Below are 23,785 nucleotides of genomic sequence, written 5' to 3'. Positions count from 1 at the left end.
TTTATTTACTATTATTTATGAATGAAATATCGCAATGAATAAAAAATCGAAAACCACAAAATGATTTAATCCAATACAATGAAAGAAACCTTGTTCTCAATTGATTCGATAAAGCACAACATTATTCATTATATCTAATTATTGTAATATGAAAGTATTTGAACAATCTAAAACATAATGGTAATCAAAGTGGAGTACGCTAGTTATCAATTATCAAGTTTTATCCTAAGAGTCATTTCAAATTGAATTCTATATCACATAATTATTAAGCATTTAGAAGGGCAAATCAATTAGTAGTGATCAAACCTACTGAAGTTCGTCAAACACTTGACGAACAACATCTTAACAAGCGGCTTCCTTACATAATTTCCATTATGCATAGAAGAAGAAGAAGTAGACGACGAAGATAAGAAGCAAAGAGTCGCCTCAGGAAATGCCCATTAAACTGGTTATCAACAAAATCTAAAGACATATTTAACCATCATTTAAATTCTCACGGTGTATTGACGTTTCAAGCACTGTAAACAAATGTTGCCCGGAGGGGACAAGGCGAGAACAAGAACACGCGAGAGAGAGAGGGAGAGAGCACTAAAAAGCGTGAGAGAGAGATGGAGGAACCACCGCATTGATACGACATGGCAAACTGTCACATTAGCATATTGAGAACGCAACGGACTAACGAAAAATGCGACTTGGTCTCTGCTGTTTGCTGTTCTCTGTTGTTTGCCAGTCAAGCGGCGACGATGACGTTGACGTTGACGTCCGCTACACCGACGCCAACGTCGAAGTCGCTGCCTCTGTCGACGACGACGGCGACGTCAAGAGCAGGCGCATGCGCAACTTTGTGTGTTGGCCAGAAGATCGCGTCGGTCCGTTTGTTGGTATCAGTCGGTTTGCAGACTTTCGCGTGTGCGGTCGAAAAAAAAGCATAAACGAGGCAAGCAGAGATAAAAAGTAAAGCTTGGAAAGAAAGGCAAAGCTGGAGAGAAAGATAAAGAGACAAAAAACACGAACGAAAATCTGACCAAGCCTGGGCGCGTCTTGTTGACAGTTTGAATTATGTGCTAAACGACTGAGAAATACTCAAAGAAAAATACAACACAACACAAAAAAAAAAAAAAAAAAAACATAAACACGAGAGAGGCATAAAAAAGAAGAGAAATAGTTCATATACAATACGAAATCGATGCATGTGATTAACATAATTAATGGTGAGCGAACGGGGAAAACCGGAAACTGAATTTGACGAAACTGAATGCCGAGAAAATTCTTGCCACTAACGGTAAATACGCGTTAAAGGCGCATTTAGTTAACGTAACGAACGAACGAACGAACGTAACGTGTTCCATCCGTGTTTGCCTGCTCATTAACTTATCACTGCACAAAATTGCATAAAGACGAGTTTTGCAAAGAGAGAGAACGAGAAACGAGTAGAATAAGAAGATGTTGCTGCTCCACTTACATCATTGGCCATTAGTCTTGGCCATCATTTCCTGCATTGTCGCCGCCTCAACAACAGCAACAACAACATCTACAACGACGACGACAACAACATCCTCCATACCTGGCAAATATCAAGCCTATGGCAGCCAACATCAGCCAAAGAAGCTGCGCCTTGGATTGGGTGGACTGGGAGCTGCTGCAACGGGCAACTCCACAAGTGCCGTGAATGTCACTGGCAATAAACCAGTATTCCGGCAAAATCCGATCAAGAATTGGTTTGGCGTCTTTAATCGCAATAATTCGCCGCCGGCTCAAGACCAAACGACGACATGTTCTTGCAGGTGAGCACAGAAAAATGAAGCAAAAAAAATAATGAAAAACCAGCTGTCATGGTCATGATAGTCAACTTCCAGTTAGCCAACAATTCATTGGGTGTTTATTGTCATGGCATACAAATCAGATATTACAGTTACAAATGTTGCGTGATGTGCGAGATTTAGTTTTTCCTAACACGCCCCATGACAGATCTCTTTGACGTGCAGGAGAAACGTTTGCTGCAAAATAGTCATGAAATGTCCAGAATGAGGACTACAATCAATTAGCAATTTCCGTGCCGAAACCAATAACATATACTTCGACTTTAAAGATCTGTAGTTTAGTTCTCTAGCTAGCTAGCTTTCTAAAAACATATATTTTCGCCTTTTATGGCCTGCAAATATCAATTTCAAGCTTCATAGTTAAACTTCCAGTAAACGTAAGTACTTTTTGCCTTCTTGCCTTTGACAGCTGAATCAGACACACTGCTCAAGCTAGTCAGACTCTGTTCTCAGTTCCCAGTTCTCTGTGCTGGGTTCTGCAATCTAAAGATGTGCATTTGAAAAGCATTCCATAGATGCCTGCCTCAAATTGCAATGCCTTTGCCTTGCCCAATGGGGAATCGCTTCGCTTGGGGCATTGTCGTTGTTGTTGCGCGAGAATAGACTGAGAACTGAGAACTGACACGACTGTAGGGACTGAGAAACTGTTTGCATAAGCAGCCACTTCAGGGAGTACGCCCAGGAATGACTTTGTCGGCATCTGTTGCATTGGAATTTTGATGAATCGATTGCGCTGATCACAACAGGGAATTAGGTTAGGTCAGTGCAGTGCTTTTCTTTAGCATTTCACTTTTCGAAAAACCATAAAATTAGTACTAATTGATATTTGGAAATTACCTTTCTAATTCGTTAAGAGATTACAGAGCACTTAATAGCTCCCTATCTATCTAGTTTTTTACAATTCTTTCGAGTCTAAAGTTTAGTTTTTTGTTTTTGTTATTTAAAACTCGTTTAATTTTATGCTTTTAATTTTTACTTTTATTTTATTTTTGCATTTGAAATGAATCTATAACTAATTAGCATACGATTCGATAATATTCAAAGTAAATGTATCTGTATCTAAAATGTTTGTATCTGTATCTGTATCTGTGTGTGCTGGCCAAGTTTAGACTGCATGCCATGGGGTATACTCGCACTTACTACCATATACACACATATATGAGGTGTAGTTCGAACTGAGGCCCAATGCGTCATGCGTTGTTCGGCAGGGGAACGCGACATTCTCTGAATTGGGTCGCACACATTTCTCTGCATGACTTTGTCTTTGCTTTTCGGGAAGCCGTCTCCGACGCTGCCTTCGCCTTCGCCTTCGACTTGGCCACCATTTTAGGGCAATGACTTGATTAAACAACAACAACATCAACAATCGCAGCCAGAACAAACGACAACAAAACCAAACAGAAAGCCCTCGCTCGAAATGAATAAGAATATAAGAAATATATAATATATTAAACATCGATACAGCAGAGAACTTGTAGTATTTCCATTTGGCGAAACCGGCTCTCTCCCTTTCCCTTTCCCAACGTCTCCTCTCTTACTCTCTTCACTGCTTCAACAGATTTTTGAATGCATTTGCTTTGTAGTATAATGTTTTTTTTTGGCAATTATAAAACCAGTTTAGTGTAACGACAACTCTTTAAAGTTGATGGAAAATCTGCAAAACGTTTTGCCATCTCAATAAAACACTTTGACACTTTCTTTATGACATTATTATTTATGAGGACTGTTAATCTCTTTTGGGTTATTGAACTCTGTATCAATCGACACACAGTCCATCCGTCATTTAATGCTAATGAGATAGACATAAGGAAATATTAATGAAGTCTTAGACACTTCATTCAGAGCTAAGCTGCAGTGGATTAGAATAATCAAAGCCAAAATATTTTATTAACTGTGTGTAACTGTTCTTGACAGACTATTTATAGGTAATAAATTAGAATAGTATAAGTTATATTCAACATCTTTTGTGCAGTTGATTGTTTAATTACTGTGATATGAAGATACAACATTTTAAAGCTCTTTTAGTTTCACTTGTATATAAATTATTTGCACCCCATAAAATTTAATTTATAATCGTTAAATCCTTGGTACCAAATACATATTTATATTAGATATACAGAGTGGAACAAAACATAAACTTTAAAGAAAGTGCAAAGTTTTCGTTGCTATCCAAATAAACAAATCTACAAATGCAGATATAAAAATAATTACATTTTAAACAAATAAACAAGAGCCTCTTTATGTATGTAGCAAAATCCAGTTTCTCATCCGCAACGATCGTCGTCTACAGCTAGACAAGATTATTCTAAGCTCCATCTCCTACTTCTCCCACTGATTTCCCCACAAGTCTCAATTGAAATTTCCTTAGCTGAAAATGAGTTTTCATACGCTGCAAACTGGTTGAGAGTTAGTACTACTCGTTGATGTTGTTCATGCCCGCTCAAGTGGATGATAATCATTTATTACTGAAGTCCACTTCCACTTACTCATCCTCCCCTCTCCCTCTGCCACTAACTTTTTTTTGCAGATGTGGGGAGCGTAACGATGAGTCTCGAATCGTGGGGGGCACCACAACTGGCGTCAGCGAATATCCCTGGATGGCCCGACTGAGCTACTTCAATCGATTCTACTGCGGCGGTACATTGATCAACGATCGCTACGTGCTGACGGCGGCGCACTGCGTCAAGGGCTTCATGTGGTTCATGATCAAGGTGACCTTTGGTGAGCACGACCGCTGCAATGACAAGGAGCGCCCCGAGACGCGTTTTGTGCTGCGTGCCTTTAGCCAGAAGTTCAGTTTCTCCAACTTTGACAATGACATTGCGTTGCTGCGCTTAAACGATCGCGTGCCCATCACCAGCTTCATTCGGCCCATTTGTCTACCCCGTGCGGAGCAGCGTAATGATCTGTTTGTGGGCACACGCGCCATTGCCACCGGCTGGGGCACGCTTAAGGAGGATGGCAAGCCGTCGTGTTTGCTGCAGGAGGTGGAGGTGCCTGTGCTGGATAACGATGAGTGTGTCGCACAAACGAATTACACACAGAAAATGATCACCAAGAACATGATGTGCTCTGGCTATCCAGGCGTTGGTGGGCGTGACAGCTGTCAAGGGGACTCGGGTGGTCCTCTGGTCCGTCTGCGTCCCGATGACAAACGCTTCGAGCAGATTGGTATCGTCTCCTGGGGCAATGGTTGTGCGCGACCAAATTATCCCGGTGTCTACACCAGAGTCACCAAATATCTCGATTGGATTGTGGAGAACTCGCGGGACGGTTGCTTCTGCGATGAGGATTACTAATGCACATCATTCAACTTTTAGTTTGTAGCTCTCTTAGCCTTAGCTTTTAGTCTTATCTCTATGCACTTTTTTGTACTTGAATGCGAAAAGAAACAGAAATACAAAAAACAAATCCAACACACCCAAAACAAGTTGAATAAAACCAACCAACGAGTTCCTTGCTTTATTGAACTGGCTACAAAAGTGCCCTCATCAGAAAAGTTGCTACAAACAATTATTATCAATATTATTAAATATTAAATAAAATTTCATAGAGTCGGCGTTAAAAGTTAATTAAACTAACAATTTTGGTTTTAAATTTAAGTTGCACGCGCTAAAGGCGCACTCAAGCAGTACACTGCTTGCAAGCAATGCACTCATTTGTTGAACTGCTTGTGTGAATAAGCTGCTTGCTAACACTGCTTCAAATTTGCTTGCATTTTGTTTAGTACACATCGATGCGAAAGTTTTGTTTTATTTAAGCGCAGCTTTAAAACGCGATTAATCATTTATAATACAATATAATTATAACAATTAACGTAATTTAGTATACTTCATTTCCCATTTAAAACACATGCTTGATATGCAAACTTGTATTTAAAGTGAACTCAAAACAAAACGTTGACTACTTTCGGTTTCGTTACACACACGAAAAGCGCATGTTGCAAGTTGGCAATACACAGATAACTGAAAACTCTCACGCACACAAATGCATACTGTATGTGTACTAATTCACATTTGACTTTTCGATGCGGTGTGTGCGCCCGAAAAATAAAACAAAAAGCGTTAGAAGCAATACACCTAAACAAGCTATGAGGAAACTGGTTTCCCCATTCAAACAGCTGTAAATACACATAGCCGAAGAGCCATGGGAGAGCGTGAACTAACGTTAATAAAGATGAACAGCGGCATCAGCAGCAGAAGTAGCAGCAGCATTAGACAGAGCAACTTTGAAAAAGTCAAAGCATTAACTTGGCCCACTCTGGCTTTTGTGGTTTGGTTCCGTTTCACGCAGCAAGTTCACATTGCTCGCGCCGTGTTTACTTTTCATATTTTTGTATTTTCAAAGATTTGTGATTCACAATGCACACATAAGAAGACAAACCAATGTTTGCAGATAATATCACTTGGCACTGATAATAATTATCTATGGGTTTTCTCTACTAGTTGCTGATACAGGCAATTACTTCGCAAAAGACATTCATCAATTGCCACACTTTTCACTCAACTCACTTGCGTAATTATTCAATTTGTCACACCGAAGATTTGCAGTCTCACAAAGTGTTTTTCTTCTTCTGGCTGCAATGCGACTGCTGCATCAAGTGTGTTGACGTCTTCCAGGTCGGCGGTCGATGTTGGCAAAAGTTTTATTCGAAAAATTGTGTTTGCTTTTTTGTTTTCGCTGTGGCTCGTTTTATTGCTGGTTTTGTTTGCCTCTCTGTGTTAGCAGCAGCTGTTGTTTACCGTTTGCCGCTCGCGCGCTCACTGAAAATGCCGCCAGGCCGTGCGTCTCGATCGTTTCCCAGAGATTGGCCTCGTCAGAGAATCGTCTCGGGTGCTGCTCAACAAATATCGTTGTCGATGCTGTTGTCATTGCATAGCAAAGTTTTTCTCTCTTTCTCTCTCTCGCTCTGAGTAGGCCGAGACTAGAACTCTTATCTTAGCAAACTTCCGAATAATGTTCACATACGTCACAATCACCAAAATAAATAGTACCTTCGGTTGCTTTTCCGAAAAACTAAAAACTAAAAATTATATATAAATAATAAATATTCGCAACAATGGCTTCCAATCCAGATTCAACGGACTCTAAGGATCTTCCGACAACCTCTAACATTGGTGGCGATGTTTTTGCCGAACTTGACAAACGCTTGGTCGCTCTCTTGGATCGTGCCAATAAGCTAGAATCGACACTGGCTAGCTTAAATGATGATCCCCTAAATGAGAATAAAGAGTTGCTTTCGACTCTAAGCGATGAGGAAACATGTAGCATTGAGTTCGACATCGACACAGATGATTGTGATTTGGAAGATGACGATAGTGACAATGATATTCACGTTGAAAAGATTCAACTGAACGCCAACGAAGATTAAAAGATTTTTTAACACAACTGACACGGTTTAAAATGCATAACTAAACGCCAAATGCTTGTTAACTGCCAAAACAAATTCAAATTACACTAAGCTGTACGATTTCAACTTATATTACGATGTACTAATACATAATAGAATCGATAAACGTTAATGTTTAACGTTTTATTCCTTAAGCTTTTGACATATTTTGAATTTGACTTCAATTCCCACTTATTGCTGTCAGTGGCGCCATCTATTAGCCAGTAGGTGCTCAATCGCAGCTGTACGCTGTACTGCTTGCTACTTCAGCATTTACACTGCTTGTAGGCTTATAGATGTACGCAAAATGTTCTAAGCTTATTATCATTTATTTAAATAATTTTAATATTTATAATACTTTTGATATAATAATAATTGATTTTAAATATGGTAAACAATGATCTTTCATAGTCTCCATACAGCTCACGTGGCTGCGGTGGTCGATATTTCCTCATCGATCAACTTTTCTGTCGTCGATTCTGTTGATTCCGATGATAGGGCACAGGCTACAAACGAAATAACCTGTGTTGTGCACAGCTGAGTCAACTCGTCGAAATATTCGCCGTTTGGGCAATCGGCCTCCGCAATTATGGTACCGTTTTGACATATAGCAAATCCGGTGCATCCATCATCCGACAGGTTGGCCAGCTGTATCGTTGTATTCCCCATGTTGACGCATCGATTGTAGTCACAACGTATATCAGTTCGTGGCACGCAGGCGCCACCATTCGCAGCAGAGAAGAAGCGACCATCGGAGCACACGCCATGCTCCAGAACCATTTGCCCCTGAGTGGTATTCTGACAATAATAGTAGCCATTGCATGTTTCATTGTCGGAGATAAAGGTGCCCGCTTTGGGACAGACATCGGGAAGAACTGTTTGGGGTGGTGCCTCTGTGAAAGCGCACTGCACGTTCTGCGGATAGTCGCATTTACCCAGGCTCGCACTAAAGTAGTAACCATCTGGACAGGTGCCATTGACGAGCTCTGCCTGCCAGCACATTTGCCAGCCATCACAGTTCCAAGTGTCCTTAATGAAGACGCCATCGGGCAGAATGTTACAATAGCTGTCGGGGTTCAATTTGTCGGTGCAAGGATAATCGCGAATGCAAGCTTCGGTACTGGGATTATAGTTCAACCCAGAATTACATTCGCCCCTTGTGCCAGTGCCATTCTTGCAGTAATAATAGCCATTGCAGGTGTATGGATCGGCCGTAAAGCCATTGGAAGTAGCGGCGCAAGGATCACTGGAAACACAGTCCACATCTGCAGAGGGTAAACAGACTTCACTCTCTCGATCATAGAATAGTCCCTCGGCACAGGATCCATTAACAGGTAAGTCATTAATGCACTGTATCCATTTATCACAGGCTCGAGGATCGTTGATTTTAGTGCCATTTACAATTAGGGTGCAAATCAAATCCGGATCAAATGTGGTTGCTACAGCTGGTGCAGCAAACAGGCCGATGGCGAGTAGTACGAACAATTGCCATAAAGTATTCCTTGGAGTTGTCGTATCTGTAAAGTATAAGTACTACTTAATTCAGGATATATCTTTGCAAATAAAGGCAGTTAATTTTTCATCCCTCAAATTCACAATTATTGTTCACTTTAATTTAATGAATTTATAATTTTTAAAGGATAATTAATTTTCTCGTTACTTGAATATAGAACGGAATATAGAACAGAATATAGTTTCCAAGATTATAATTCAGGCGCAGATAATAAATTTATCAGAAACACTTTCTTTTGCTTTTTCGTTTATATTGCTATTTTATTATTATTTTGTATTTATGTTTAACTTTATTTAAACGTAATGAAAAAATTATAGATAATGTGTTCAATTTACGCACTCATTTTTTATTAAATTAACTCGATCCGAGGTACGACTTGTCTGGGAACAGACAACAGCTAACTGAATTGGAAACTCAAACTAACTGCTTTTTATGTTCTAAAAGCGAAGACAGTAAACTATTTTTGGAACATTAGAACAGAGCTAAAAGTCGTCGTTTTATTATCTACCCGAAATTGATAATTCAATAACGAAATAAAACCATTATTTGACATTTGATAAATTAGGGAACAATTGTTATCGAGATAAAACAATTTGTAAATTGCTTAAAAATAAATAAAGCGTAATCCAAAGTGAGTAAACATTACGCGTTCTACAATTGGATGTAAATAAATAAAAACAAGTAAGAAAACTACAGTCGAGTGTGCTCGACTGTGAGATACCCGCTACCCATTTTGAATAAAAGCAAAATAGTACGGCAATAATCTCAAAATATTAAAAATAAATAAGCATGTATTCTCAATCGGGATTTGAACTCGAGCACCACCGACCGGGTGGTTAAAAAAAAAAGCTTATACCTCGAGCGGGCTCGAACCCGAGCACCACAACATGCTCGGCTTGCACTCTACCACCTGAGCTATCGCGTTGCTTATGAACCCCCTATGCATACCCTATGCGTTTTTGCCCCTACAAAACTATTTCTTTAATAACTTAAACAATTTTTATCTGATCGCAACCAAATTTTCAGGAACCACAAACACCATTGTTATTATTGTATACCAAAGTTCGCATGTCTAGCTTTAATATTACTCTTGTTATTATTGATTTGCAGGAGCGGGAGTGGACGTGGCAAAAATTTGAAACAAACTTGAGCTGTGTGCAAGCATAACAAATACTGTCGAAAAAAATTATAGCTCTATCTCTTATAGTCTCTAAGATCTAGGCGTTTATACGGACAGACGGACAGACGGACATGGCTAGATCGTCTCGACTGTTGACGCTGATCAAGAATATATATACTTTATAGGGTCGTAGATGCCTCCTTCTACCTGTTACATACATTTCCTGCCGGCACAAAGTTATAATATGCTTCTACCCTATGGGTAGCGGGTATAAAAACTATTTTATTCTAAGGGTTAACTAAATCAATAATTGATTTGTCATAGGTATTATTTATTATGCACTGAGAGTCATGTACAAATACGGGCACTGTTTATTAGCAACAAGTGAACGATAGTGTTTTTAAACAAAATTAAAATTTGTAACTTCCAACTTGAAAATGAATCGCCTATTTACCTCACTGCTCATAGTTTTTATATTGGTGTGTGGTTTATTCGTATTATTCTATATAGTGCTAATGCCTGAGAGATTATTAAGACAGCCAGTTTTTGAATGCCAAATGCAACTAAAAACGACAGGAGTAATGAAATCAGAGAGATCAATAGTAAATGAGAACACAACCGGAGGACTATCGCTCTCTTATCGCTTTCCTAGGCATCTTTTAGAACCCCACAAACCAAGTTATATACAGAGTAAGGGACGAAGCAATGTATCTATTGTGTTGGGTATTCCAACAGTTTGCAGACAGAAGATGTTCACTCTGCGAGCAACTCTTTACAATCTCATAGTGAACATGAACGAGCAGGAGCAGGATGATACACTTATCGTTGTTTACATAAGCGAAAGCAATGAGGATGAAGTGCAGCAGATTGTAGAAAAAATTGAAATACGTTTTCAGCAGCAATTGAATAAAGGACTAATAGATATTATAGCACCAGCTGCAAATTATTATTCAGACATGGACATGTCATGGCAAAGCAAACAAAACTTGGACTTGGCTTATCTAATGGCATATGCCCATGCAAAGGGAGTCTTCTATGTGCAACTAGTAGATGACATTATGACGAGGCGACAGTTTATCACAAGCATGAAAAGATTTGCGCTGATTAAGAGCGCTTTGGCGAATCCTTTTCACCCAAGTCGAAATGTTCTGGACTTTTGTGAAGCTGGCTTTATAGAGAAACTCTTCAAGGCAACAGAGCTACCCTATTTGATCACGTATCTGCAGTTGTACTACAACGATATGAGTGCTCTAGATGTGCTTACTCACCTGATTGAGGCGAAAATGTGTCGCCAGGTAAAAAAAGATAAATTGCAGTGTCAGCATTTGAAGGCAAAGCTATGGCAACGTTTTAATAGCAACTTGTTTTACCATATCGAAAATATCTCTCTTGAGGATAAGCTGAAGCTGCAGCTAGGTGGAAAAGATTAGAATTAAGATAAAAGTCGGATGAATAATATAAATTTACGGTGTTTATTGCTTATAAATGTATAAATGTTTCAACGTGATTTCGACACAGGGAAAGTTACAAAAGAAACAGAAAAAATAAATCATAATGCGTATGTTCCATTAATGACTAAAAACATAATTTAAATAATAACGTAAAAATAATATTTCCACTCAGATTAAGCAATGTTCCACAAATATCAATAAAAACTATAATAATAAGAATAAGAACCATAATAAAAACATAAAACGTCATTCGTAATGTGCGTTCTTATTTATGTTAAATACAAATAAATATATTTTTAGTCATGTTCATTACATATGTGTATTACAACTAAATATATTTTTAGTCTTGAAACCGCAAGAATAATCGAATATAAAGGGCGAAAGTACACAAGGGAACATTAGTTAAAGTCCAAACATGAAGGGAATCATCGCATTTGTGAGCATACTCGGACTAGTGCAGTCGCTATCGTGGGAGTGGGAAGATTTTAAAATCACCCATTCCAAGGTGTATAAGGACGAAGACGAGGAACAACTGCGTTACTACATATTTTAAACAAACAGGGAAATAATGAAATTGCACAACGAACGTTTTGCAGCCGGTAAAGAAACCTTTAAGATGGGTGTCAATCAGTTTTCCGATTTGTTGACTGAGGAATTCGAGAAGCTCATATTAAGTGGCTACAATATGACCCAGGAGGATGATAAAGATGCCGACTATTTGGTTTACGATCCTCCTGCCAATCTTCGAATTCCACCGAGCATTGATTGGCGTACAAAGGGTGCAGTAACTGAAGTTAAGAACCAGAAGCATTGTGGTTCTTGTTGGGCTTTTGCTGCTGTAGCCACACTGGAGGGTCAACATTTCCTCAAGACAGGCAGACTTGTAGCACTCTCCGAGCAGAATCTTGTTGATTGCTCTACGAATGATAATGGATGCCATGGAGGATCAAAACTAAGTGCTTTGACATATGTTAAGGAGAACCATGGATTAGATACTGAACGATCATATCGCTACAGAGCAGAACAAATGGATTGTCAGTTCAAAAGGTCATACGTAGGCGCCACAGTCAAAGACATCGTGCAGGTAAAGAGAAATAGTGAATCAGCACTGGCAGCAGCTGTTGCAACAAAAGGACCCGTTGCCGTGGCCGTAGATGCCACACACATGCATCACTACGAAAGTGGAGTTCTGCGAAAGACTTGCCACAAGCCAGCCCATCATGCTGTGACTGTTGTGGGCTATGGCGTCGATGGAGACTATGGAAAGTACTGGTTGATCAAGAATTCCTGGGGCTCTCAGTTTGGCGAGGATGGATATGTTCGCATGGCGCGCGATGACAACAACTTGTGTCACATTGCCAGCAGGGCTGTGTATCCATTGGTGTAACTACTACTTCATATAACTTGTCAGTTAAATATTTGCTATTTTTTTACTAAATGGTTCTGGTTCTGGTTCTAATGAATACTCTCTCATTGCTACGCATTGTTTGCAACAATGTCAGAACTCTGTATAAATATGATGTTTTCGTTTTTGCTGTAAATAGTTTTGTATAAATAGTTTATAAACATTATTATTTTAAATAAAATGTGTAAATATGTATATGCATGTAAATGGGTTTAAGCAGATTTAGCACTGCACTTGTTCGTTCAGTCGTTTCTATTTCATCTTCCAGAGAGCATCCAGTTCATTCAATGGATCCTTGCTCTCCTTCTGTTCCTTCGCAGTGACCATTTTCATCTGATACGACGTCATGATCATCTTAGTTAGAGGATATTGAATGCGCATGTTGCGTACGCTTATTGAGCACATTAGAACAGAGCTAAAAGTCGTCGTTTTATTATCTACCCGAAATTGATAATTCAATAACGAAATAAAACCATTATTTGTCATTTGATAAATTAGGGAACAATTGTTATCGAGATAAAACAATATGTAAATTGCTTAAAAATAAATAAAGCGTAATCCAAAGTGAGTAAACATAACACGTTCTACAATTGGATGTAAATAAATAAGGGTTAACAGAATCAATAATTGATTTGTCATAGGTATTATTTATAACGTATGCTCTGAGAGTCATGTACAAATACGGGCACTGCTTTTTAGCTACAAGTGAACGATAGTGTTTTTAAACAAAATTAAAATTTGTAACTTCCAACTTGAAAATGAATCGCCTATTTACCTCACTGCTCATAGTTTTTATATTGGTGTGTGGTTTATTCGTATTATTCTATATAGTGCTAATGCCTGAGAGATTATTGAGACAGCCAGTTTTTGAATGCCAAATGCAACTAAAAGCGACAGGAGTAATGAAATCAGAGAGATCAATAGTAAATGAGAACACAACCGGAGGACTATCGCTCTCTTATCGCTTTCCTAGGCATCTTTTAGAACCCCACAAATCAAGTTATATACAGAGTAAGGGACGAAACAATGTATCTATTGTGTTGGGTATTCCAACAGTTTGCAGACAGAAGATGTTCACTCTGCGAGCAACTCTATACAATCTCATAGTGAACATGAACGAGCAGGAGCAGGATGATACACTTATCGTTGTTTACATAGGCGAAAGCAATGAGGATGAAGTGCAGCAAATTGTAGAACAAATTGAAAGAAGTTTTCAACAGCAATTGAATAAAGGACTAATAGATATTATAGCACCAGCTGCAAATTATTATTCAGACATGGACATGTCATGGCAAAGCAAACAAAACTTGGACTTGGCTTATCTAATGGCATATGCCCATGCAAAGGGAGTCTTCTATGTGCAACTAGTAGATGACATTATGACGAGGCGACAGTTTATCACAAGCATGAAAAGATTTGCGCTGATTAAGAGCGCTTTGGCGAATCCTTTTCAACCAAGTTGGATTGTTCTGGACTTTTGTGAAGCTGGCTTTATAGGGAAACTCTTCAAGGCAACTGAGCTACCCTATTTGATCACGTATCTGCAGTTGTACTACAACGATATGAGTGCTCTAGATATACTTACTCATCTGATTGAGGCGAAAATGTGTCGCCAGGTGAAAAAAGATAAATTGCAGTGTCAGCATTTGAAGACAAAGCTATGGCAACGTTTTAATAGCAACTTGTTTTACCATATCGAAAATATCTCTCTTGAGGATAAGCTGAAGCTGCAGCTAGGTGGAAAAGATTAGAATTAAGATAAAAGTAGGATGAATAATATCCATTTACGGTATTATTGTTCATAAATGTATAAATGTTTCAACGTTATTTCGACACAGGCAAAGTTACAAAAGAAATAGAAAAAAGAAATCATAATGCGTTTGTTCCATAAATGACTAATAACATAATTTAAATAAGAACGTGAAAATAATATTTCGACTCAGATTAAGCAATGTACCACAAATTTCAATAAAAACATAAAACGTCATTCGTAATGTGCGTTCTTATAAACAAATAAATATATTTTTAGTCTTGCAACCGCAAGAATAATGGAATATAAAGGGCGAAAGTCCACAAGGGAACATTAGTTAAAGTCCAAACATGAAGGGAATCATCGCATTTGTGAGCATACTCGGACTAGTGCAGTCGCTATCGTGGGAGTGGGAAGATTTTAAAATCACCCATTCCAAGGTGTATAAGGACGAAGACGAGGAACAACTGCGTTACTACATATTTCAAACAAACAGGGAAATAATGAAATTGCACAACGAACGTTTTGCAGCCGGTAAAGAAACCTTTAAGATGGGTGTCAATCAGTTTTCCGATTTGTTGACTGAGGAATTCGAGAAGCTCATATTAAGTGGCTACAATATGACCCAGGAGGATGATAAAGATGCCGACTATTTGGTTTACGATCCTCCTGCCAATCTTCGAATTCCACCGAGCATTGATTGGCGTACAAAGGGTGCAGTAACTGAAGTTAAGAACCAGAAGCATTGTGGTTCCTGTTGGGCTTTTGCTGCTGTAGCCACACTGGAGGGTCAACATTTCCTCAAGACAGGCAGACTTGTATCACTCTCAGAGCAGAATCTTGTAGATTGCTCTACGAGTGATAATGGATGCCATTACGGATCAAAACAAAGTGCTTTGATATATGTTAAGGAGAACCATGGATTAGATACTGAAGAATCATATCGCTACAGAGCAAAATAAATGGATTGTCAGTTCAAAAGGTCACACATAGGCGCCACAGTCAAGGACATCGTGTACGTAAAGAAAAATAGTGAATCAGCACTGGCAGCAGCTGTTGCAACAAAAGGTCCCGTTGCCGTGTCCGTAGATGCCACACACATGCATCATTACAAAAGTGGAGTTCTGCGAAAGACTTGCCACAAGCCAACAAATCATGCTGTGACTGTTGTGGGCTACGGTAAAGATAAACACTTGGGAAAGTACTGGTTGATCAAGAATTCCTGGGGCTCTAATATTGGCGAGCATGGATATGTTCGCATGGCGCGCGATGACAACAACTTGTGTCACATTGCCAGCAGTGCTTTGTACCCATTGGTGTAACTGCACTTCATATAATTTGTCATTCTTTCTTATATATGTATGTAGTTAAATATTTGATATTTTTTTAATCGTTTTCTAAATGGTTCTGCAACATGGGTACATTGTTTCATAAACGTTGTAGATATATTTATAGATACAATAAAGATATATATAATTTAGTTATCAAGTTACAATACAATCAGCATTAAAAACATCACCATAGTTTGAAAAAATATTTAGTTCATATAACAGTAAATAGTAGGACAAATACAATTTGAAACATTCTTTCGATCGTTCGATATTTTGAATACTCTCTCATTGCTTCGCATTGTTTGCAACAATGTCAGAACTGTATAAATATGATGTTTTCGTTTTTGCTGTAAATAGTTTTGTATAAATAGTTTATAAACATTATTATTTTAAATAAAATGTGTAAATATGTATATGCATGTAAATGGGTTTAAGCAGATTTAGCACTGCACTTGTTCGTTCAGTCGTTTCTATTTCATCTTCCAGAGCGCATCCAGTTCATTCAATGGATCCTTGCTCTCCTGTTGTTCCTTCGCAGTGACCTGCGGTGCCATTTTCATCTGATACGATGTCATGATGCCACCTAAAAGTCAAGAGATCATCTTAGTTAGAGTGCTAGGATATTGAATGCGCATATTGCTTACGCTTATTGAGCACATCATGGGCATGGCTAAGTACAATCTGCATCGACTGTTCCAGCAAAGCTGCATCCCGCAGCGAGTTTTGGCGCTGCATGCAAATACGCGACCAAACATCGACAATATCTGCAGGAAAATATGAAGAAAAGCAATGTTTTAATTAAAATGTTGCTTAAATTAATGTTAAGTAGTTTCGTTATTATATTAGACAAGAATCAGATGAATTTCAATGGCGACTAAGCCGCATATTTGTGGCAATTTATTGCTATTACTTACTTATTAAAATGGGTCGCTTGGTTTGAGTTCCCAAAACCGCGCTAATGCCAATTGCCAATAGTTCTGATCGCTCAGAGCCTGTTAAGCAATTGAGAATGAGCGGCGATGTAGGCGTACTGGCGGCTAAACATCGTTCCTGATGCACTTGCAGTGCATTCTGTGCAATTCCGAGCAATTGAGTTGGTGAACTGTTGAAAAGAATAATGTTAACTGAGTTTATTGATCAATATATTATGTGCTTACGCTTTGGTCCATTGTTTGAGCTGCAGCACAGATAAATCCAGCACAGCATCGGCGCCATGCATCGACAACTTGAGCTGATACTCAGTGCAGTGGCTCAGCTGCTGCAGCTTCACACAGTTGACGGTGAAATCATCATAGTTCTTGGATTGATTGAGCTCTTGCGGCCAGTAGGGATCAAAGAGCTTCACAAAAATGTCATATTAAATGTTAAGTAGTGTATTGTTTTTATTTTTTTTACTCACCTCATTTGTAGTATGCAGACAGCACACAGTGCGTGATTTTTCCGACCAGATCATAGACCAGAAATCATTGATGGTATTCGCCTGCGGAGTTTGAGCTACAATAATGTTGGGACAGCCAGCGCTTAAGCTCTGCAAAAAGAGAGAGAATATTGTAATAATAATAATATATCTAATTTATAATTTGTAATATTCTGCATGAATAAACTATACTGCTGATATATGCATATTGATCCTTAGTGTTTTTCTCACCTTCATGTAGGCCGCATTTATGTAGTCATCCGTCTGCTTGTCCAGCTTAACTCGCGCATGATCGTAGGGCAGGCAGTCCAATGAGCGATTTTTCTCGGGAAATAGTTTTGCAATGGTTGTGGTACGTTTTACATTAGTATTCTTGTCGAGCTTCTGATGCAGCTCTTGCCATTTGGTGCCCAGCTGCGTGTTGCCATTGAGCATCTTTACGTGCAGATTCTCAACCAGCTTTTCGTAGCTTTCCACCTCCTTGTGGAAGTACTTCAATGTCTTGTCGTCAGTAAAGGGATCGTGTGGTCGCATTTGGAATGTAATCAACGAATGTTTATCTGTGGTCAGCGGCCTCTCGCTGGCGGAATGTGTCAATGAAACCGAATCCCAGTCAAAGTTTTCCAATGAACTCAAGTCCGAGCAATTGGACAGATTGTCCAGGCTATTCTTGCGCTGCGAATTCGTTGGTAGGGCTGCAGCAGACGAAACTGTGGGTGACACTGCTGGCGCCACAACTGGAGCAGTAGCTGTTGCAGTTGCTGGTGGTGCTGGGTCAACCTCTGCCACCTCGCTGGTTGGAGGTGTGGGTGTGGACACAATCTGTGGCTGCAGCAGCGGTAACGGTAGCGGCATGGCACCCACACAATCCAAGTCCAGATCGCTCAGCAAATCCACATTGCTGGCATTGGACTTTGTCGGTTTGGTCGCTGCCTGCTGTGTGACCGAGGAGGCATATGGAGCACTGCTCGTGGTGGTCTGCGTGTTTGCGATGCTGCTGCCACCGCTTTGCATATAAAGCGAAGGCGTGGCAGGTGATGAATTGGACAGCTCCTGCTGTTGTTGCGGCAACTGCTGTTGTGGCAACTGCTGAGGTTGCGATTGCGGTTGTTGTGTAGGTGTCTCGCCTGCCGAGTGATAGCCATAAGGAGGCGTGTAGTAGTTGCCAATGTTTTCTTGGGGCTGCGCTGCAATTGAGCTCGAGTCTGTGACGGTATTTGATGCCTTTGTATGGGAGACAATGGGCGACTGCAAGTGGAGTGAGATATTAGTGTTGCTTAAATGGTAAAAACTTTTTAATACTCACATCAAAACCCGTGGCCGACGTGCTGCGGTTGGCCAACTCAGAATCCGTAGTGCCCACAATAGCGCTCTGTTGTTGTCCGCTCTGTGTGAAATGGCCAGACCCATGTGAAACTTGTGGAATGTGATTGCTGTTGCCCTGCTGATAACCGCTGCTGTAGTCGTAGTTGCCCGTTTGCGGATTGTAACTGTAGCCCGGATGATTGGAGTAGCTATAGTAGTTGGCCTCACTGCCAGCTGCAGATGGTGCAGCTGTGCTTGCTACGGCATAAGGCTGTGGTTGTTGTGTGGCCGCTGCAACTGCAGTTGAAGTGGCTGCAGTTTGAGAGGGATACAATGTGGGTTGCGGCGGATACTGTGGCTGCGATGAAGCAGCATATCCGCCAGGTTGCGACTGCTGTGGAGTCTGTGATGAAGGCACATACGCGCCAGGTTGCAGTGGTTGCTGAGATGAAGGAGCATAGATGCCAGTGTGGGACTGCGATTGCTGTGGCGCCTGGGATTGAGGGTACGCTGCGTTGGGCTGAGCTGCCGCAAAGTTGCTAGTTGCTTGTTGCGGCGTTTGAGATTGAGGAGGATAATTGGCTGGTTGTTGAGGAGGATAGTTGGGCGTCTGTTGAGGCAACGGCTGAGACTGAGGTTGGGGTTGTGGCTGGGAATAGGCTGCAGCTGGTTGTGTGTACATAGAAAGCTGCGGCTGCTGCGCTTGAGGATAAGTTTGAGCTGTTGGTTGTTGATATGGCAACGGCTGCTGTACTGTTGAATGCTGCCCATAGGCAGACAGTTGAGCCTGTTGTTGCTGCTGTTGTTCTTGCAACTGTTGCAGTGGTTGTTGCTGTTGTAGTGGCTGTTGTTGTTGTAGTGGCTGTTGTTGTTGCAGTGGTTGTTGCTGTTGCAGTGGTTGTTGCTGCACTTGCTGCTGCTGCAGTTGTGGCTGCTGTGGATAGTTGTGTGCTTCACTAGGCTGTGTCGATGTGGCCACATAGAGCGGCTGCTGATAGTTGTAGTTTTGAGCAGCAGGTGATGCAGCTGGCACTGGATAAGTCAAGGGATAATTGTAGCCATAGGGCAGCTGCGATTGTTGGCCATAAGCAGCAGCTGCTGCTGCCTGATCCGCCTGCAGGTTCATCGCCGCCATGGCGCCGTGCAGCGTCTGCGAGTTGGGCGATGCCTGTGCCTTGTAAGCCGGAGGTGCAACATGCTGCTGTTGTTGCTGATACATGGGATTGGTGTAGCCAGCCGCATTGGGATCGTAGTATTGCTGTTGCTGCAGACTGTAAGGTGGTGGTGGTTCGTTTGGAGGCGGCGCTGTGGCGTAAGCCGAGCATGCGGCTTGCGTGGGATTCTCAGAGCCAACTGGCACAGGACGCACAGTGGGCACGTAAGGTGTGGCATCAATGGCAGCTGTAGCTGCAGCTAAGCCATTGTTCTTCGCCTTAAGATAATCACGCAACTTGGGTGCTCCACTTGAAGCTGGTGTTAAATCAGGTTTGATGGGTGCTGGAACAGCTGGAGCTGGAGCTGTTGTCTTGACAACGCTCTGCAGTCGCTGCTGACGTTCTTCGGACTGCACATCGCGTGCGGACTTAAAGCGAGTAAGCAGCTTTTGCACATTGCCCGCCAGTTTCTTGTAGAACTCGAGTCCTTTCGCCGACTTGGCCAGCAGATCTTCGTACACATCATAAGAGGCTGCCAACGAGCTGTAGAAATGCTCCCGCTTCTGCTTCACATCCTGCAGAGTCTTCAGCACTGGCGCAGCACGGGCATAAGCCTCAGTTAGAGCCTGAAGTATGTTGTGCTGGGCGAGCAGATTCTGATCGAGCAGCTGCGTTAGACGCTCGTGTTTCGCCAGCTCGGTGGCAAAGAGTGCTTGCAGACCTTCTTGCCCGCCATGCGCAATCACCTTGGCCGTGATGTCGTCCTCGTTGATGGCAATTCGCAGATCAGCGTGGAATTGAGCACGTTGCGCTTTCATTTCATTGACTTTGTTCACAATTAGTTTGACATCTTTGAAGATCTCGGCGGTGTTTAACTCCGAACTTAACTTGGGCATTAGTTGCTGTATCTCCTGCAGCGGACGAGCCAGAATCTTTAAATTGTTCACATGCAGACTCATTGCTTTACGCAGCGTGTTGTTCGATTCGCCAGCTCTAGAGTGGGCTTCACTGTACTTCTGGAACTCGCGTGTTAGCTCCGTGATGTGGGCATTGGGCGTGCGTTGAACGCCACTCGCCGCTTGAAAATCGCGCTCTGCTTGCGCTTCTGCGTCCAGCATGTGAGTGAGTTCACTGAGATTGGTTTCGACGTCCGCTGTGATCTCTGCAAGTTGCGACATCGCTTCGATTAAGTCACTGATGGCTGTTTTGTTGGCATGCAACGCTGCACAGCGATCCACAATGCCCTGTGGTAACTTGTTGGCCTGCTCCTCGTTGATGTTCAGATTGTCGAGCGTCAGCGAACTCATGTAGCTATCGAGCTGAGTGTCTTTCTCCTCTAGCAAAGCACCGTATTTGCGCAATATTTTAGCCTTCTCCTCGCTGTACATGGAGCTCGCCTCGTGCGCTTTCATCGGCACCAGACGTGCAAAGAGATCGGTGCCCGCGAACTCCTCGTCTGTGATGGAGAAACCAATGCCATTAACCAAATTGGCGCCTTGCACGGCGGCAATAGTGCTTAGATCTGGCACAGGTTCATGGTAGATGAATTCGTTCTCGTTTTTAGCATTCTTCCGCTTTGCTTCCACCACATCAGCGGTGAAGCTGAGGGACTCGTTGATCTCCTTTTGATCGGGTAAACCCTTGGACTCCTTTCGCGCATCCTCCAGCTTGTCCCAGGCGGCCTAAAAGGGACATTGTTAATTGAATTTGTCACATCACATGTTATCTTCAATCTTACCTGATAGAGCGTCACACGCTCGCCCATCTTGCGCTGCTCCTCTGCATGTTGGCCCTGATACAAGTAGAGTATGCAGTTCAAATAGTTGATCTTGAAACGCACATACTTCTTCCATAGCTTGTATACGGAACTATCGATCACTTGGGACACAGGTCCATCGTCACCTCCAGTCAAAAGCGCCGCCAACGCTGCGCCATAGTAGACCACAATCTGTGCCGTCACTTTGGCCACAATATGTGGCTTGCGATTGTCAATCAACGACTTTTCCAATATGCATTCCTGCGCCTGGGCTAGCGACACCTGCTGCTGAAAGACCAAGAGTTCATTGGTCATAAAGTCGCCGCCGCTGTTGACATTCGCATAGCGCTCTCGCAGTTCATTGTAGGCCCAAGCAGCAGCCTGTCAATAGAATACAATAATTTAATTATGGCAAGTTAAACGAGAGTATTGTTATAATTAACTTAGTCTAAGTAACAAGAGCTTATTGTCTGTGTATGTGAAATTAAAGAACATGGAAGGACAAAAAGAAATTAACTAGCTCCAAAGTTTCACGCAAAGTCGTTTCAGGAAAATCATTTATTTATTTACGTGTTTAATTAATAATAATAATAACTAAAAGAAGGGAGTGCTCGCTACTAAGGCCATCGACTCAAGTTTCAGGAATAATTTTCATCAGCTATTCTTATCGATTGAAATTCACATAATCTAAAAATTATTTCCAGATGATGAAATTCTCAGAATTGTTTTTCTAAGTGAGAGATATTTAATAATACAATTAGTCGATTATAATCTAATCGACGACGTAGCTATTATTTAGTGTTTCGTTTATTTATGTGGATACGGATATAGCTTTAACACTACTGATGTTGGATATTTAATAGCTCAGTTGTCACACCGCTATAATACTCTGCTATAAATACCGGGTAGTTACCTGGAAGTGGGTGCAGGCCATTTTCATGCCATCGCTGTCGCCGCGAGTCACCGACGCTCCCGACTGTGTGTGCGAGGCAGCAATGTTGAAGAGGACAGCGGCGCGTTCGAAGCGCATGTCGCTCACCTCGTGCACCGTGCTGTGATAGAGATCCTTCCAGGTGAATGTAAAGATGCTGCGCTCGGCAAGCTGAGGGAAACGGTTCTGCAGGGCATGCAGCTGGCAATAGTAACGTTTCATAATGGGAGCGCCGTCTTTAGTCGTCCGCATCGCCTGATTACGCAGCGTTTCCAGTGCATGCACCTCTTTCGAGTAGGCTTCGGCATCTTCATGATAGAATTCGGCAATATACTAAAAGATAGATAGAGAGAGAGAGGGACATAGCTTAATAAAGTGCTTTGTATTTGTTTAGCAATTACTCGTGATAATCAGACAACAACTGCAACAATAACAACAACGACAATAATAACGACGATGGCGACTGCGACAACAATTGCGATGACTCAGCGGCTGTCTCAGTTGCAGCCCACACCTTAATGCGGGCGACGAGGTTGCCGGGGAGGCTCCTCGCATAACAAAGAAAGGGTAGCAAAGACTGGGGCTGCGAGGGCAGCAAAGAAAGCGCAACATATTTGTGGATCAGCAGCAGCTGAAATTGATTAGTTCGTCGACCGTAGTTCGCACTTCTTCGCTGCCGTCGTCGCAGTCTCTGTCGCCGTTTTTCCCCAATCTCAATTACAAATTGTTTAGCAAAAAGACTCACCTTTTTCAGCGCCATAAAAGATGTGCCCTCGGGACTCGATTTGAGGGCAAACCAAAGCATGTGCAGACGCGGCACGGCCTCCATTGTTTTTGCGTTTTTTAAGCAGTCTTTAGGTGTTTATTTATTTATAATTTGGAGAGGTCTTTTAAAGAAACGTCCAATGTAGAGGTGGAACAACATCGATGAATGGCACTATCGATGCAACGACTAACGGCACACACGATATATCGATAAGTGGCACTATCAATGCATCGATGCTGAAATTTTTTCAAATAATTATGTGTTTTAAATCATATAAATTACATAAATTTATGTATGGTTTGATAAAAATAAAAAGAAAAGTATTTTATTTAAGAAGCTAAGGTTATAAAATATAGCATTTAAAATCATAAGAAATAATAAAAATTAATGAGGGACATTTATGGGTGTAGTTACTGAATAGCCAAGACAACACTCTCTTCACGAAAGCCATTTGCAAAGTGGTTGCTGTCTAGATGGAGTAATACAAATGCTTACCGCCAGAGGGCGCTTGTGTGGTGGTAACCGATTGAATTTGAAATTGTGTAATATGCAAAAGCTACATTTTATACAGGTGAAAATATTTCATGTGAAACTATTTAGAATGATGCTCTGCTCTTTCACACCTCCCTAATCAACTGACCTACATAATCCTTAAGCGAGAGCAAAATAAGTAAAAA

At 41.3% G+C, this 23,785-nt stretch overlaps 7 protein-coding genes and 1 pseudogene across 7 annotated transcripts in view; 5 read left to right on the top strand and 3 right to left on the bottom strand.

The window, feature by feature from the left end:
• Positions 1-6,628, bottom strand: part of LOC117567472 (venom dipeptidyl peptidase 4) — a 92,494-nt gene extending 85,866 nt beyond the window's left edge. Inside the window, exon 1 of the mRNA XM_034247494.2 lies at positions 6,332-6,628. The gene's annotated coding sequence lies outside the window, so the exon portion shown is untranslated. The remainder of the gene's footprint in view (positions 1-6,331) is intronic.
• LOC117567476 (venom protease) lies at positions 867-5,588 on the top strand. The gene is made up of 2 exons (XM_034247505.2): positions 867-1,784; positions 4,348-5,588. The coding sequence occupies exons 1-2, from the start codon at positions 1,444-1,446 to the stop codon at positions 5,117-5,119; spliced, it is 1,113 nt and encodes a 370-aa protein (XP_034103396.1). The 5' UTR covers positions 867-1,443; the 3' UTR covers positions 5,120-5,588.
• A 997-nt stretch (positions 6,629-7,625) lies between the features above and the next one.
• LOC117569351 (peritrophin-48-like) lies at positions 7,626-9,110 on the bottom strand. Its single transcript, XM_034250483.2, has 2 exons — positions 9,062-9,110; positions 7,626-8,726 (listed from the first exon to the last, which is right to left on the bottom strand). Exons 1-2 carry the CDS (start codon positions 9,063-9,065, stop codon positions 7,633-7,635), a joined length of 1,098 nt encoding a protein of 365 aa, XP_034106374.1. The 5' UTR covers positions 9,066-9,110; the 3' UTR covers positions 7,626-7,632.
• A 1,523-nt stretch (positions 9,111-10,633) lies between these two features.
• Positions 10,634-11,272, top strand: LOC117566439 (alpha-1,3-mannosyl-glycoprotein 4-beta-N-acetylglucosaminyltransferase B-like). Its single transcript, XM_034245970.1, has one exon. The coding sequence runs from the start codon at positions 10,634-10,636 to the stop codon at positions 11,270-11,272; it is 639 nt and encodes a 212-aa protein (XP_034101861.1).
• A 394-nt stretch (positions 11,273-11,666) lies between these two features.
• Positions 11,667-12,941, top strand: LOC117567586 (cathepsin L-like). The gene has a single exon (XM_034247668.2). It carries the CDS (start codon positions 11,862-11,864, stop codon positions 12,678-12,680), a length of 819 nt encoding a protein of 272 aa, XP_034103559.1. The 5' UTR covers positions 11,667-11,861; the 3' UTR covers positions 12,681-12,941.
• An 827-nt stretch (positions 12,942-13,768) lies between these two features.
• On the top strand, positions 13,769-14,449 carry LOC117566440 (alpha-1,3-mannosyl-glycoprotein 4-beta-N-acetylglucosaminyltransferase A-like). Its single transcript, XM_034245971.1, has one exon. It carries the CDS (start codon positions 13,769-13,771, stop codon positions 14,447-14,449), a length of 681 nt encoding a protein of 226 aa, XP_034101862.1.
• A 349-nt stretch (positions 14,450-14,798) lies between these two features.
• LOC117566441 (cathepsin L-like) lies at positions 14,799-15,784 on the top strand (annotated as a pseudogene).
• A 137-nt stretch (positions 15,785-15,921) lies between these two features.
• LOC117567587 (tyrosine-protein phosphatase non-receptor type 23) lies at positions 15,922-23,270 on the bottom strand. Its single transcript, XM_034247669.2, has 10 exons — positions 23,088-23,270; positions 22,325-22,675; positions 21,394-21,792; positions 18,503-21,337; positions 17,428-18,444; positions 17,179-17,307; positions 16,937-17,118; positions 16,694-16,881; positions 16,424-16,543; positions 15,922-16,362 (listed from the first exon to the last, which is right to left on the bottom strand). Exons 1-10 carry the CDS (start codon positions 23,169-23,171, stop codon positions 16,250-16,252), a joined length of 5,418 nt encoding a protein of 1,805 aa, XP_034103560.1. The 5' UTR covers positions 23,172-23,270; the 3' UTR covers positions 15,922-16,249.
• Positions 23,271-23,785: the final 515 nt, after the last annotated feature.

This window comes from Drosophila albomicans, chromosome 3, assembly GCF_009650485.2.
Source record: "Drosophila albomicans strain 15112-1751.03 chromosome 3, ASM965048v2, whole genome shotgun sequence".
In the NCBI taxonomy this organism is placed as follows: Eukaryota; Metazoa; Arthropoda; class Insecta; order Diptera; family Drosophilidae; genus Drosophila; species Drosophila albomicans.
This window is presented reverse-complemented; position numbering and strand designations above follow the sequence as displayed.